The 14,058-nt window shown below is 30.1% G+C and overlaps 1 protein-coding gene across 1 annotated transcript in view; it reads right to left on the bottom strand.

Annotated features, from left to right (window-relative positions):
- Positions 1 to 1,635: 1,635 nt before the first annotated feature.
- The window catches only part of NHLRC2 (NHL repeat containing 2), a 72,389-nt gene continuing 59,966 nt past the window's right edge, over positions 1,636 to 14,058 (bottom strand). The window contains exons 10-11 of the mRNA XM_074295659.1: positions 11,351 to 11,564; positions 1,636 to 9,138 (exon numbers count right to left, since the gene is read on the bottom strand). Coding sequence (XP_074151760.1) covers positions 8,882 to 9,138; positions 11,351 to 11,564 — 471 coding nt within the window. The 3' untranslated portion in view covers positions 1,636 to 8,881. The remainder of the gene's footprint in view (positions 9,139 to 11,350; positions 11,565 to 14,058) is intronic.

Below are 14,058 nucleotides of genomic sequence, written 5' to 3'. Positions count from 1 at the left end.
CTTCAACAATGATACTGTGTGAGGATGTATTCTGATGGAAGTGGATATCTTCAATATAGAGAAGAGCTAATCCAATTCCAATTGATCAATGATGGACAGAATCAGTTATACCCAGAAAAGGAACACTGGGAAATGAGTGTAAACTATGAGCATTTTTAAAAATTTTTCTTCCCAGATTATTTTTACCTTCCGAATACGATTCTTCCTTTGCAACAACAACAACAAAATTCGGTTCTGCACGTATATATTGTACCTAGGATATACTATAAGATATTTAATATGTATGGGAATGCCTGCCATCTAGGGGAGGGAATGGAGGGAAGAAGGGGAAAAATTCGGAACAGAAGGGAGTACAAGGGATAATGTTGTAAAAAAAAAAAAATGCTATGAAAAATTACCAAAGGGATGATACATTTCTGTTGATGTTATTTGGTCACTTAACATAGTAAATAAAGTCAGTCACAAATTTAAAAAAAATGAGATCACTGAGCTTAATGAGATCACAGGTTGAGTCTAATTTTGCTACTTAATAGTTCCAATAAGGCTTCCAGTATGAGCTTTAGAAAGAACTAGATTTCTATCACTCAGCAATCAGTCTAGATAAATTCAGCCGCAGCAAATAATAAAACTAAGGTAGAGGGGGAGATACTTGGATAAATCATACTTTTTTGAAGATAGAATGCTGTGGTGAAAGTAACTGGACTTCGAGTTAAAAGATCTATATTTAATTCCTGGGTCTGACAGTTGTTAGTTGTGATTTTGGGAAATCATTTTCCTTTTGTGGGATTCTTTTCTCATTTGCGAAAATTTGGATAAAACTCTTTTAAGCATTAACATCCTGGAACTCTGTTATTAATACTTACTAGTGAAAAGGATTGAGTAACATAAGGAACAAATGAGGTATTCCTGTGAGATCAATGCAATTCTCTTTATTTTATGGCCTTGTAGTTAGCTAAGGAATTAGGTGACAGCCAATACATGTGAGAAGCTGAACAGGACTTTCCAAATATGAAGTTAGGTTCCTATCCACTACAACATCCTGCTTCTTATTAGAAATAATTATAAATTTTGTAGATATAGAAATGATAAAATATTTTTGAATCTGTCATTATTAAATTAAACTTTATTTAGTATAAACTAAACTTGCATTGCTAATTGTATTAATTGTTATTAATGAATGGGTCTATCTAAGAAAATTTAAGATCAAGTTCTAAACTATTAACTATGATGATGCCATAAACCTTCAAGACTGCCTTATGGCTATCTATACAAATTTCTCCTTAGGAAATAGAAATCAAGAATATTTGAAAGAGGACCTTAGTTTAGCCCAAACTCTCATTCAAATCAACCATTCTACAGTATTACTGACAATTATCTAACATCTTGAGATGGGGAAGTATAACTTAAGGAGTAGCCTATTCTATTATCGGACTTCCTCCAATTTCCACAGATTTGATTCTAGTTCTCTTCTCCAGAATGAAGCAATTTTTTTCTCATACTTCTACATGACCATCCTTCAATATTTTAAGACAGCTAATATGTTTTCACCTAGCCTCTTCCATATAACATATATTGAGCATCTCCAACTAGTCTTATGTTTTGTTATGTAATGATTTCAAATATAGTAATTGATAATTTTCATAAACCAAATACTTTTATTTATATAAATACGGGTAAACTTTAAAGTGCTATGAATACAGACTATCTATAATGGAAATTGTACATATTAGATTGAGAGCAGTCAAATTTAAGCATTTTGAAATTTCAATGCTATCTACTAAATAGGTTCTTAAAATCTTAAATATTAAGCTATGACTTAAAATTATTATACTATATGATTATCCATATAATAAAATTTCTTTTATGAAACAAGTTTAGTACAAGACAACAAAAAGGCATAAATAATACAGAAATGTGGTCTTAGAGAGAAAATATTTCATCTTTTTAATGAAAAAAGTACAAAGCTTTAGAAAAGAAGACATTAGATTTCAGTGCATACAGTATAAGCATATGCTTTATATCAATCAGTTTTATACTTCTCTTGGTTGAATAAAACCATTCTCTCATAGCAGTCTTCAACTTCATTAACATTATTATACTGCTTGAAGATGTAGAAATATTAAAATGAATAGCACAGTATAAAAATATTCATCTGCCCACATAAAGTACTTTACAAATATTTTCTTTAAAACAATTCCGTCTAAATATAACATCATATGCATCTAGAATTATGGTATTCTATTTAAATAGAACTTTGTTACATTTTATCTTTAGAGAACACATAATAAGAAGAAATCAAAAGATTCAAATCAAACCTTTGGAATGACAGATATGGAAAAGACAACATGGCAGTACAACTACATGCTCTGAAACTAAATCCTTTAACTTTTTTATATGATACAAACAAGAGGAAAAGTCTAACGCTCCTTAATTTGTCCAGTTCAAGATTGCAATCTGAAGCAATGTCTCAAATTGTTCAATTCAAAATAAAAAGTTGAAATCAGAATCAATCTTAAATTATCCATTATTTATATGTAGATTACTACAGTAACTTTAAAATCCCAAGCTAGCTTCCTACTGCTATGTCAACTGGTATATGCTTAGGGAGATAATGACTCATGGTAACAAAGTCATCCTGTTATTCTCTGAGCTTGTGTTTCTAGGTAAGTCTCCTCAAATATAAGCACATACTGGTAAAATGAGTTTTGTATGCCATGTAAAGACTGAGGATTAGGATATGCTGGGAAAATAAGGTGATTATTGTTTTTTAAATGGGTATATTTGAATGACGGATCTTAATAGCTTACATTTAGGGAGACATTTTAATCCTTTCAGAGAAAAAAAAAATATGTCTATATCTGAGGCTTAGTAAAGTGTTGCAGACCATACAACAGTGGGTATGCATTACTGCATAAAGCTACTGCATGCTTCTCCCACTGACACAAAAACTGTTAAAATACCTATAATAATCATATACAATTATATGAATATCCTACAATACTTCAGTAAGCAGTCTTCTATTTTTGCCTTTGCTAATATTGACTATTCAGTATTTGTTCTATCATATACCTTAAAATATAATTATGAGAGGTTAAATAAAGTGAAACCATGCAAATGAAATACCTATTCTTCAGTTTCTAGATGCTGAGATTTCACTTACTTTTAAGTTATTGGGGGAGAGGGAGAAGCACAGTGCATTACTCTAGTCTTGTCCATATCATTCTTCCACTGTGATGGCAAGTTTAAGTCCTTCAAGTGAAACAAGCAAACAAAACTGAAGGGTCCAATCTCACACAGAGACAGATCACCAGGGCAAATGAGAGCTAGAGAATGCATGCTATCCAAAGCTAAAGAAATCTAACTCATATGAATTCAATTAAACTGTTAAAAGGACATATTACTGAAGTATTTTCTAATTGTTGTTTTGTTTTAAAGCATTAGATTGATGGTTTAGGTAGGGAAGTAAATTTAGAAATACCTTATTCTGGAGTTTTTAGTAGAACAAAATGTCCTCTGCTATACTTGAAAGCAGCAGCCAGTGAAGAGGAGGTACACATCAAACAATGGCTAACTACAGCTACGCAAACATTCCACAACAAGTATCTGGGGTTTTAACTTTCCAGCTCTCACTTCATGATATTAACCTTTGAAAATAATTAAACTAAATCAACAGTTAGTGAGAGGAGTGCATGGTGAAGACCTGAACAGAGACTGCCATTTTATTTCAACTATTTACAGGAAAAACAGCAAATCATTAGCAGCTAGTCTGACCTTAATTTTTAACACAAGAAATTTCCAGAGTTTTCATCACATTGATTTTGAGTTAAGACATGAGATTAAGCCTCTAACTTTCAAAATTATTTCTTTTTATATTACTCTACTAAATGAATTTTCTTTAAAAGGTTTTTTTTTTTTTTAACCAAATTAACATATTGCTACACATATTCCCAGGGTCTTATTTCAGGTTAAGGAATTGTGTGTCATGTAACAATGAGGAAAAGGGAATATTGCTTATTATTAGCCAGTTGTAGCTAATAAACTGAATGTTTTACCTGAACTGCCTGTAACTATAAAATACAACTCTAAGTTAAATCTGGGAGGGCTCTAATTTTGACAAGGAGGAAGCAAAGCCTATTAAGATAAAGTATACTTCCTGAGGCTACACAAGCAGGTAATGGCAAAATCAGAAATGCAATATCTCGGCTTTCTAATCCCAGAATTTTCTCCACAGTATGGTTCTTTAAATATAACAACAACTCATACCACAGCTGATTTTTAGAATGGGACTTTGTGGCAAAATTGATGAAGACCATAATCATATGGGCACAAAGAATTGATAATTGAAAGGTTTCATTACTGAATTTGGCAATTTTGGATCACACCTTAATGAACACTACCTTGTTTTTACAATAGTGCCTAATGTAGTGAAGGGAAATCAGAATCACTATTACATGTTGAAATATGTTGTCAAGGGGTGGAGGTAGCCCCTCTATGTCTGTTTTATTTGGGTGATAGTTTATACAGTGCCACATATGTGTTAACAGGTTGGCCAATTAACAGTTTCTAGATCTCTGGCTATTATTAAACCTTTCGTACTTGAATATTCATGAAACTCTTTAAGAATTCCAAACAATCCTGGGCTCAGGAATTCATTTTAAAATGGGTCTTTCAACAAGGTCTTAATTATATTTCTAAGAATAATTAAAATAGCAATGTTAGAACAGTTAACATTGGAAAGTTATTGAACTCCCACAAAGTGAGGTTATAATAACTGGATATATCTGCCAACATGTAAAATCTCTCATGGTTCCCTGAGCCCCTGTATGAATCTAAGAGGGAAAAAAGGTATACAAAATATCTAAAAAATGAACCATTAAAAATGAACTTTTTTAGACCCTGAATGATACAGCAACAAAGCTTAGGAGACAATGAAACTAAAATATTAACATTCAATTTCAGCATTATTATGATAAATACAAGCATTTAAAATTAATTGCCTTTAAGGAAATCATTACTAAGTAACTTTAAAAATTAGACATATTGATAGACTTGAGCTAATAGTGACTTTAATTATTTTAAAAACTTTAAATAAGATATAAAAAAAGAAAATATTTATCTTTGAGTCTAAATTTTAAAAAGGAAAATGAATCTTTTCATTTGGGAAAAGTATATATGAGAAATTTATTTGATTCTCTATATTTTAGATAAAATTGTAACATGTTATAAAATTTAGAATGAGATTTATCTACTTTAGGTTATGCAAAAGAAGGCTGGTATATTATTGGACATTCTAGAAAGACCTCAACAGTTAGTTCCACAACATGGATCCCACAGGCATTGTTATGCAATGAGATATCGCTGTTTTTATGTTCCTGCTTATTAAAGAGAAATTCTGTCCAAAATATTTTTTTCTCAAAGATCTCAAAGTATATAAATTAATAATGAAAGAGCAAAAATGACAAGATCAATTCCATTTTCAAACTTCTCTAGAATATACAGTTTAGGAAAACTGAAACTGGTTAATAAGAAGGCACAAAACAGAAAGCTGTTCCAAAGACATCGATGTAATTTTTTAAAAAAAAAATCTGCAAAATAGTAGTGTTTACTTTGCCATAGTTTATCTTAAGGATGTCTAAAAGATACAGAACACTATACTATGTTCATCTACTTGAAAATTTTCTTCACATGTAACTTAGTGACAATTCAGTCAAAAATATGTTAAAATCAGTTAAATCTAAAGAAATAAGTGCCTTGAATATTAATATAGACAAGTGATAATTTTTTGCATCAAAAGAGAAGAAAAAATTATTATATAGTGAGGTTTTTTTGTTTTTTCTAATATCATTTCTTATTGTATTAAAAACCTGACCCTTATTTCAACATTACTAACTTGGAAATGAATTTATCACAAAAACAAATGGAAGTAAGGAAAAGTAGTAACTCTGTAAGTAGGCCACTATAAAAAAAATTTGGATAGTTCAACAATCAACTTTGCCTTCTTACTAAATATTAAGAATAAAAATTATTAAACAAGCCAAGCAATCACAGTAGCCTACTGTGCACTAATTTTTTTTCAATCTTATGTTTAAAATCAGCATTGCCTTTTCCTTGTAAAAAGATTAAACACAACCAAAAAAGGACAATATATTTAAAATAAATATTTGTTTTTAGCAACACCAAGTTCATGTGAATAAAATTAGAGGAAATTCTAATTTCCTCTAAATGCAATAATATTAATAATATATATTCTATATAATGCTGCTATTATTACAAAATCCAACATGGCAAAAATCAGCAGAATGAATTTGTATAAAACTTCTATATCGAGTTTGCTTTAAAAATATTAATTTATTTTGTTAAAAATGCGTGCAAGTACCTTATAATAGGCATTTATTACATTCCTTTTCATCAAAAGTTACTGATTAACAACACCATCACTGGGCAAATTAAATTAAGCAACTGCAAATGTGCAAAAGGCAATGAATACAGCAAAACTGAAAAAAATATTACTCCAACTGTCTACTTTTCCTTCTTCATGTAGGAAACATGCTTCAATCTGATAACCTATTAAAACTTCTATTCTCTTCTATATTAAGCATCTTAGTTTTGTTTTGAAGAACTTATCCTGTGGTTTATTCACCAATTTGATTAACCTCGGTAAATAAGCGTTATCAATGAGAAAACAGTTGCAGCTAGCTCTGTGATAATAATTTTTTTTAAAGTATGCTTTAAAGATATTTGAAGACATAAACTTAGTTTGAAAAAAAGTTCTAAAAAATAAAGTATCTTGAATATCTTTTAATTATATAAAAATAATATACTTGTAAATAATTACCATAAGAAAATATTTCTAATATAATAAATATTCTTTTTGAGAGCACATAATTGAGAATACTTGTAAATATATTTGCCGTCAAAAATACTTCTGAATTAAGTGTAATTTTGGAGAACATATGAAAGGATCCATATTCTTTTGGAACAGGAAAGGACTGAGCCAGAATATTCTTATCCTGTTTAACTAGAAAAGATAAATACAATAAATCAAGTGAGACTTTAGAATACTGTTCTTTCGGGCCAAGTTCTAATATAAGACAATAGGAATAATATGCCATCTTTTTGGTATTAATGTTCATTTCTTGTGTTTTATGTAAGAATGTATGAGCCAATAAGACAGAGAATCCAAGGTTAATTTCCCTCATATTATATAATTTGAAATCTTTTTAAAGGATGAATTTAGCAAAACAAATAATCTAACGGAAATTTCTTGATTAAGCTAATTCCTTACTAAAATTTCAACCATGAGAGATAACAGCAGTTAATTATTTCAAATCAACAACTTATATAGTAAAATGGGTCAATAAATAATACTTATTTATATTTTATATCTTGGTAGTTACATAGTTGCAAATCCCCAGTCTCATGAAAGAAAGAAAAAAGGCATGCCTCTCCATATGCTCAATAAGTATTTGTCAACTAAATCAATAAATATGGTTCCTTTAAATGTTTTTAAGGACAAAACATTTGATTAAATTGTGTGCAGGTTCGGTTTTTGTAGAAAGTAACAGATATGACAAATCATCTCAACAATTAACTAAAAGGTGTCAAGAAAAAGCCTTGATGATATTTTAAAAATTATAATTTAGGGGAAAATGTCATTCTTAACCTAGTACATATTTTACCATTGCTTCAACAGTATAAAAGAATAAGCTTTTATGGCTTACAAATAAAAAAGCAACCTTTCTAAGTGTTCTCAAAGGTTGTTCTTTTTAGTAAAGAGAAAAGAGAGAGCATCAGAACAACCTAAATTCAGTTTTGACAATATGGAGAATTAGTTTGTAGAATACAAATATAATACAATACCTCCTGACAGTAGAGGAATGTTTCCACTTTGAATACTTAGAGTTGTTTTTAAAAAATAACACAAAATTAATAGAATTTTAATTTTGGAAGAGAGAAACCAAAAGACATCAACCAAATATATTTGCATTTCATATTAATACAGAATAAAGTCCATGAGGTAAAAACAATGTTGATCCTATTAAACTGCCAGTCACACTGAATTCTCTTAACAACATTACTATATATAATTAAAAAAAAATTTCTTTTCCTTGCAAAACTAGAATATTTACTGGACCACATTCATTGTTTGGTATGACTAGTAAGTATTTCAGCCTAAGTTCAAAAAGTAGCTTTCAAAAAAAGGATCATCCAAATTCAATCTCTGCATTTTTTGGTAATATGGCTATCCTCTTCATATAAGGCAAACATGATGTCTAAGAGCAGCACTCAATTTGCATAAGATAGGTAAATTTATATTTTAAATATATGTTATAATTCAGATATTCATAGAAGAGATTAAGGAGTAAGTTCATCAAGTTCCTCTTTAAAATTTTACTGTGATAGACAAACCATTTTTAATTAAAGAAAGAATCTATGCTTTGGATTTGGATAATTTTACAAAATTGCAGATCTAATCTTGGTTCCTGTGAAAAATATTGTGGATTTACTAAGAGATGTCACAGAGTTTAAAAAAGTCATATTAAATAAAACACTTCCTATTTTATCAATTGCACCTAATTTTACTAATCCTAATATGGACCTCAAACATGATCTTTCTTTTTAGAACATAATTATATTACACAGCCACACTCCATACAGAACCATTGTCCAAACAATAACTTAGAACTTAGCTAGCCACACAATGTAGATATTTCTCCATATAATAAATAGGTAGAAAATTAACATTTCAAATTCAATTGAATTTCAAGTTATTTTGTCTTAAACACTAGGTGATAAGGGACAGAAGGAAAGCCATCTGTTTAGTATAAAAATAGTGAGCAATAAGTTAAAGTAACTGGTTGAATTGTGGAGGATTAGCTATCTAAAACACATATCTCAACTCTATTGGAGGTGTGTTACTGTGGTGTTTCTTTGCAATCTGTAAAGGCTGACTAAATAGAATTCCTTTCATCATACAGGCATTGCTGTCTGCACTACAGTAATAGAGACACACGCAGATGGACACAACCAATTCAAATGACAAGCAACTATAGGGAATCTGCAGTGATATCACAGGTTGTTTAGAAAGACTCCTAATTTCTCCTGATGGAGTCTGTCCTTCAAGAAGCCATTCATTACCTGGGAAATAAAACACATAATTATTAAGATCATAAATATTTACATGTAAATAGAAAATAAAGTCCTTTTCTATTAGCATCTATAGAATATCTTCATATTTTTCCTTTATGTGAATATAGCAAACATAAATCTCATTCTTTTGAAATTAAAGTGTGCCAAATACTGAAAACAGAATTATCTTAAGTATTCTCTGTAATTTTATACTCTTATATTATTTATAATATAATGCCTTTACATTAACAAAATTAAATATTATTTGAAAAATGCCGAATAACTTGAATTTTCTATACTTAAGTTAGACTCTCAAAAATTATATATTTTAATAAAAAACAGTCAACATAAAAAAGACAAAATTTCATGGGAAATGCCCATGATTTTGTGACAATAAATTTCCATTCTAGTTGATTACTTAGAAAGTGCTGTGTTGGCTAGGAAACAAGGCAACCAAGATTGCTAAGAACTGCATGTCATTAAATAAGTTAATAATACACTGAAGCAATAAAGCATACAGAGTTAATGCCATTGTTTTTGTCAGCTATTTTGCATTGTCAGAAGCCATATTCACTGACTTTTGTTTTCAGAATCGTGTTCTGTACAGTTGAAGTTGTAAACCCGGCTTTCAAAGAAGACACTGTGATGCAGAAGAAAGAACACTGCAATAACAGTCAAGAAAACTGAATACAAGTTCCAACTCTGCTCCTAATTAGTTATGATTTTTTTTAACCTCCCTGGGTCTCAGTTTCCTGAGATTATGACTTTAAATAGGATGTTACTGTAACTTCTCTTATTCAACCCAACTGTAGGAGGGAGAGACATCACTCCCATTTTTCAGATGAATCAATGGAAAGAGAATTGGTCCTCCATACAATTAAGAGTTTTACCTCAGTTTTTCTGATCCTTCATTTAATGTTCTTTTAATATCTCTGTTGATTATGATTTCATTGTATAAGCTTAACAAGAAATGCTGCATATGATTATGTTTCTTCAGCTGGCAATTTCTTATACTTAATAATGTGTCAATTTAAAAAGAACTTCTCAACATAATTTCATTCTCTTTTAACTTTGAAGCCACAAGCATGGCTTACTGGAGAAGTTTTATGGAAATTTTAAGAGTACTACATATTAGTCAGTTTGTCAGAATAGATGTAATAGCTTCCTGACATTTCTCTGATTCTTATCCAAGTGCCTTTCTCTATTTTGTCTTTTTGTTAACTTTCTTCCTGCTTCTCCAAGTGAGTACTAGAGGGCTATATCATAAAATGACAGAATTTTAGAATCTACATATCTAATTTAGCCTCAGCTTACAGATGAGAAAATTAAGGTACAGAGAATTTGTCACTTATTTAATGTCACACAATTAAAAAGTAAAAGGGCTAGATCAAGAATTAAAGTCTCTGGATGTTCGATCCAATGATATGCAGTTTCCAGACATTTCTTGGTTTAGATTTCTCTGTTCATAATGGCTCTTTTCAGTAAAAATTTAATACAGAATAAAGTCCATGAGGTACAAACAATGTTGATCCTATTCAACTGCCAGTCACACTGAATTCTCTTAATAACATTACTATATATGGTAACACAAAAAAAATTTCTTTTCCTTGTGAAACTAGAACAAAAACAAGAACAAGCATTCAGAAGTCTACATTCCAATTTATATGGACAATGATTGATATGTGCTTCAGGTGGATTACTACTTTTAGTAAATAAGAGAAAGAATTTTAAAGAATAGCCAAAATGACTATTAAGGGGATAGATATTAATAAGTATATTAAGTTCAGAAATAAACCCAGCTCTTCTGACTAAAAATTAAATGTCTTTTCATGGAATTCTGAGAAAGAAATAATATTAAAGGAAAAAAGTCAATTATTGTAATTTAATAATAATGATAATTGCAGCAACAACAATAATAGCCAGGCATTTGTATAGTGCGTTATGATTTACAAAGCAATTAATTTGTTATCTCATTTGATCATTACAACAATACTGGAAGGTAGGTTCTATTATTATCCCCATTTTACAGATGAAGAAATGAAAGTTGAAAGAGTGACTTCCCTAACATCACAGTTAATAAGTCTGAAGCAAAATCTGAACTCGGGTCTTCCTGATTCCATGTCCATTGAATATGTGAATGTTTGTATCATAACATGTAGTAAGGGAGAAGGAGAAACATATTAATATGTTATGTCTTTGGAAATATCAATAATGTACTCACCTTCAGCTGTTAGAAACCAGAAACTAGGTGCTCCTTCTGTTAGTTTTGTTTCTGCAGGAAGATCTAATCTTAGTATAAACTGAAGACTCTGACCAGGAGATACAGTCAATGGTGAAAGCTTAATATTTGGGGAAGATTTAGGAAGTTTAGGTAGCTTCTGTTTTTCTAGAAATGGGCCGTCAACAACAGCAGTTTCAAAATTGATGATAGGGAGCTATAAAAAATATTTTAAAAGTCACTAAGCACACATTTGTTTGATGGGTTATTTTATTTATAATATATCTACCTGGAGTAGAAAGAAGAGCAGTAGAGATACCCACAAGTTCATATGATACAAAATTCAAGAAAGAAGGCAGAAATAAAACCTATGCTTAGCTAGATAAACACAAATGCACAAAGTGTGGGCAATAAAGTGAATTAAATCAGAGACAATTTAAAATTAATAAATAAATAAAATTAATAATTAATGGAATACAGTTTAGGAAGAATATACTTTATAAAAAAGGAACAAAAAGGAATATAGCAGCACCACATATTAAGAAGAAAAATCTAAGAAACCAGAGAGAGCTCATAGAAATAGAACAAGGAAATAGGTAATGAATTTGGGTATCACATTAAAAGTCTGGCCACAGAGGCATGATACTAATAATGGGAAACTTTGATTTTCTGGATATTTCCTGGTATCTTCTCTTTGGTTAGAACAGTCAAAAAATTGTTAACTTAAGTAGAAGGGGCAATGAAGACCTGGATGCTGATTCTCATCAACAAAAAGCAATTCAATGCTAGAACAGATGCTATGTATTCATTTACTTTTGTGAACTTCTCTATTCTTTGTGTCATCAAGAACTCTTCCCCTGTCCACAGTCATGAAACTTTGTCCATTTTCCTTTTATTTTATTCTAACCCTTTGTTAAATTAGACCAAGTTATAAGAAAATTCATCTTGAGGAATTGATAAAACCTCAAAGAGAGAGGTATCCAACTCAAAAGGCTCTCTTGGAAGAATTTTAAAAAGGATCTTAAAGAGTTACAAGACACATGTAAAATGTATGGGATTGCCTGTCATCGGGGGGAGGGAATAGAGGGAGGGGGGGTAATTTGGAAAAATGAATACAAAAAAAAAAAAAAAAAAAAAAAAAGAGTTACAAGAAAAATGGGGAAATGAAATGAGAGTTTTGCAGCAGAGTTTGGAAAAGCAAACATAGAAACTATCTGAAGAAAACAACTCCTTAAAAAATACAACTGGTGAAATGGAAAAAAATATATGCAGAAGAAAACCATTTCTTAAAAAACAGATTTGGTGAAATGAAAAAAAGAAAACAACTTGAAAATAGAATTGGCAAAATGGAAAAAAAGAACAACTTCTTACAAAACAGAATTGATGAAATGGAAAAACAGTGAACAACAGTGAACAAATGGCCAAATGCAAAAGGAGGTAAAAAGGTTAATTGAAGAAAACAATTTGCTAAAAATTAAAGTTGAGCAAATGAAAGTGAACGATTCAATGAGGCATCAACAATCAGCCAATCAAAACAAAAAAAATAATTAAAAAATATAACAAAATGTAAAATATCTCAATGGAAAAACCACTGACCTGGAAAACAGATCCAGGACAGACAATCTAAGAATTACTAGACTACCTGAAAATCATGATGAAAAAAATTCACCTGAAGTTTAACAATTCTGCTCAATCCTTTTATTTAATTTTATGTGAATATTTACATTTCAAGTAGGTTTTTTGTAAATTGTATGTTGGATTCTGTTTTCAACTATAATTTACCACCACTCCACCCCTCTTATGAGTAGGATCATTTTATTGTTATGATTGTTAATTGTGTATATCCCTCCTTTATATCCTTATTTTTTTCTTCTAATTCTCTTAACTCTATCTACTACGCTATATTCCCTCTCTAATATCTTTTACTGCTAAAATGAAATATCTAGAAAGAGTTGTTAACAACAATTAGGGTGAGAAAATAATTTGCATTCAATCTATACTATTTTTTTCGAATATTATCTACATTTCAGTAGCTTAGGAAATCAAACTCAATTCCTCTTTTGGCAAGATTATCTAACTAATAATTTTTCCCATCAGCAATTAAGACTATATATTTAAAGGTTAATTTAACATCAATCAATATAAATATGTGTTTGTGTGTGTGTGTGTGTGTGAATGTGTATGTATGGGTATGTGTACATATCTGCATATGTACATACACACACACACACACACACACACACACACACACACACATATATATATATATGTATAGAACTATATATAAAACTGTGATTCCATTAGTGTCAAAACTTGCTGGTATTCGTCCAGCAAAGCACATGATAACTTGTTTTAATTTATAGTCTTAAATAGTTGGGACACTGAGAGCTTAATGATTTGCCCATCATCCCTTATCTTTTATATTATCAAGATAGGATTTGAATATGTTCTTTCTGGATTCCAAGGCTGGCCCTCAATTCCTTATACTAGGTTATTGCCCTTTTGTATGTATAAATACACATAAAGATACATACAAATAAATATTTTAAAAAATCAGAACTCTGAACCGCCCCCCTCCACTATTTTAATGAGACCATCAATATTTCTCTAAATTGCAATATCCTTCTCAAACTCTCAGTACAGATAGAATATTTATTTTAAGAATAACAGAATATCCTTAAAGCAATCTTGTTGGTTTGGTTATCAAGAAA

Source organism: Sminthopsis crassicaudata, chromosome 2, assembly GCF_048593235.1.
Source record: "Sminthopsis crassicaudata isolate SCR6 chromosome 2, ASM4859323v1, whole genome shotgun sequence".
In the NCBI taxonomy this organism is placed as follows: Eukaryota; Metazoa; Chordata; class Mammalia; order Dasyuromorphia; family Dasyuridae; genus Sminthopsis; species Sminthopsis crassicaudata.
This window is presented reverse-complemented; position numbering and strand designations above follow the sequence as displayed.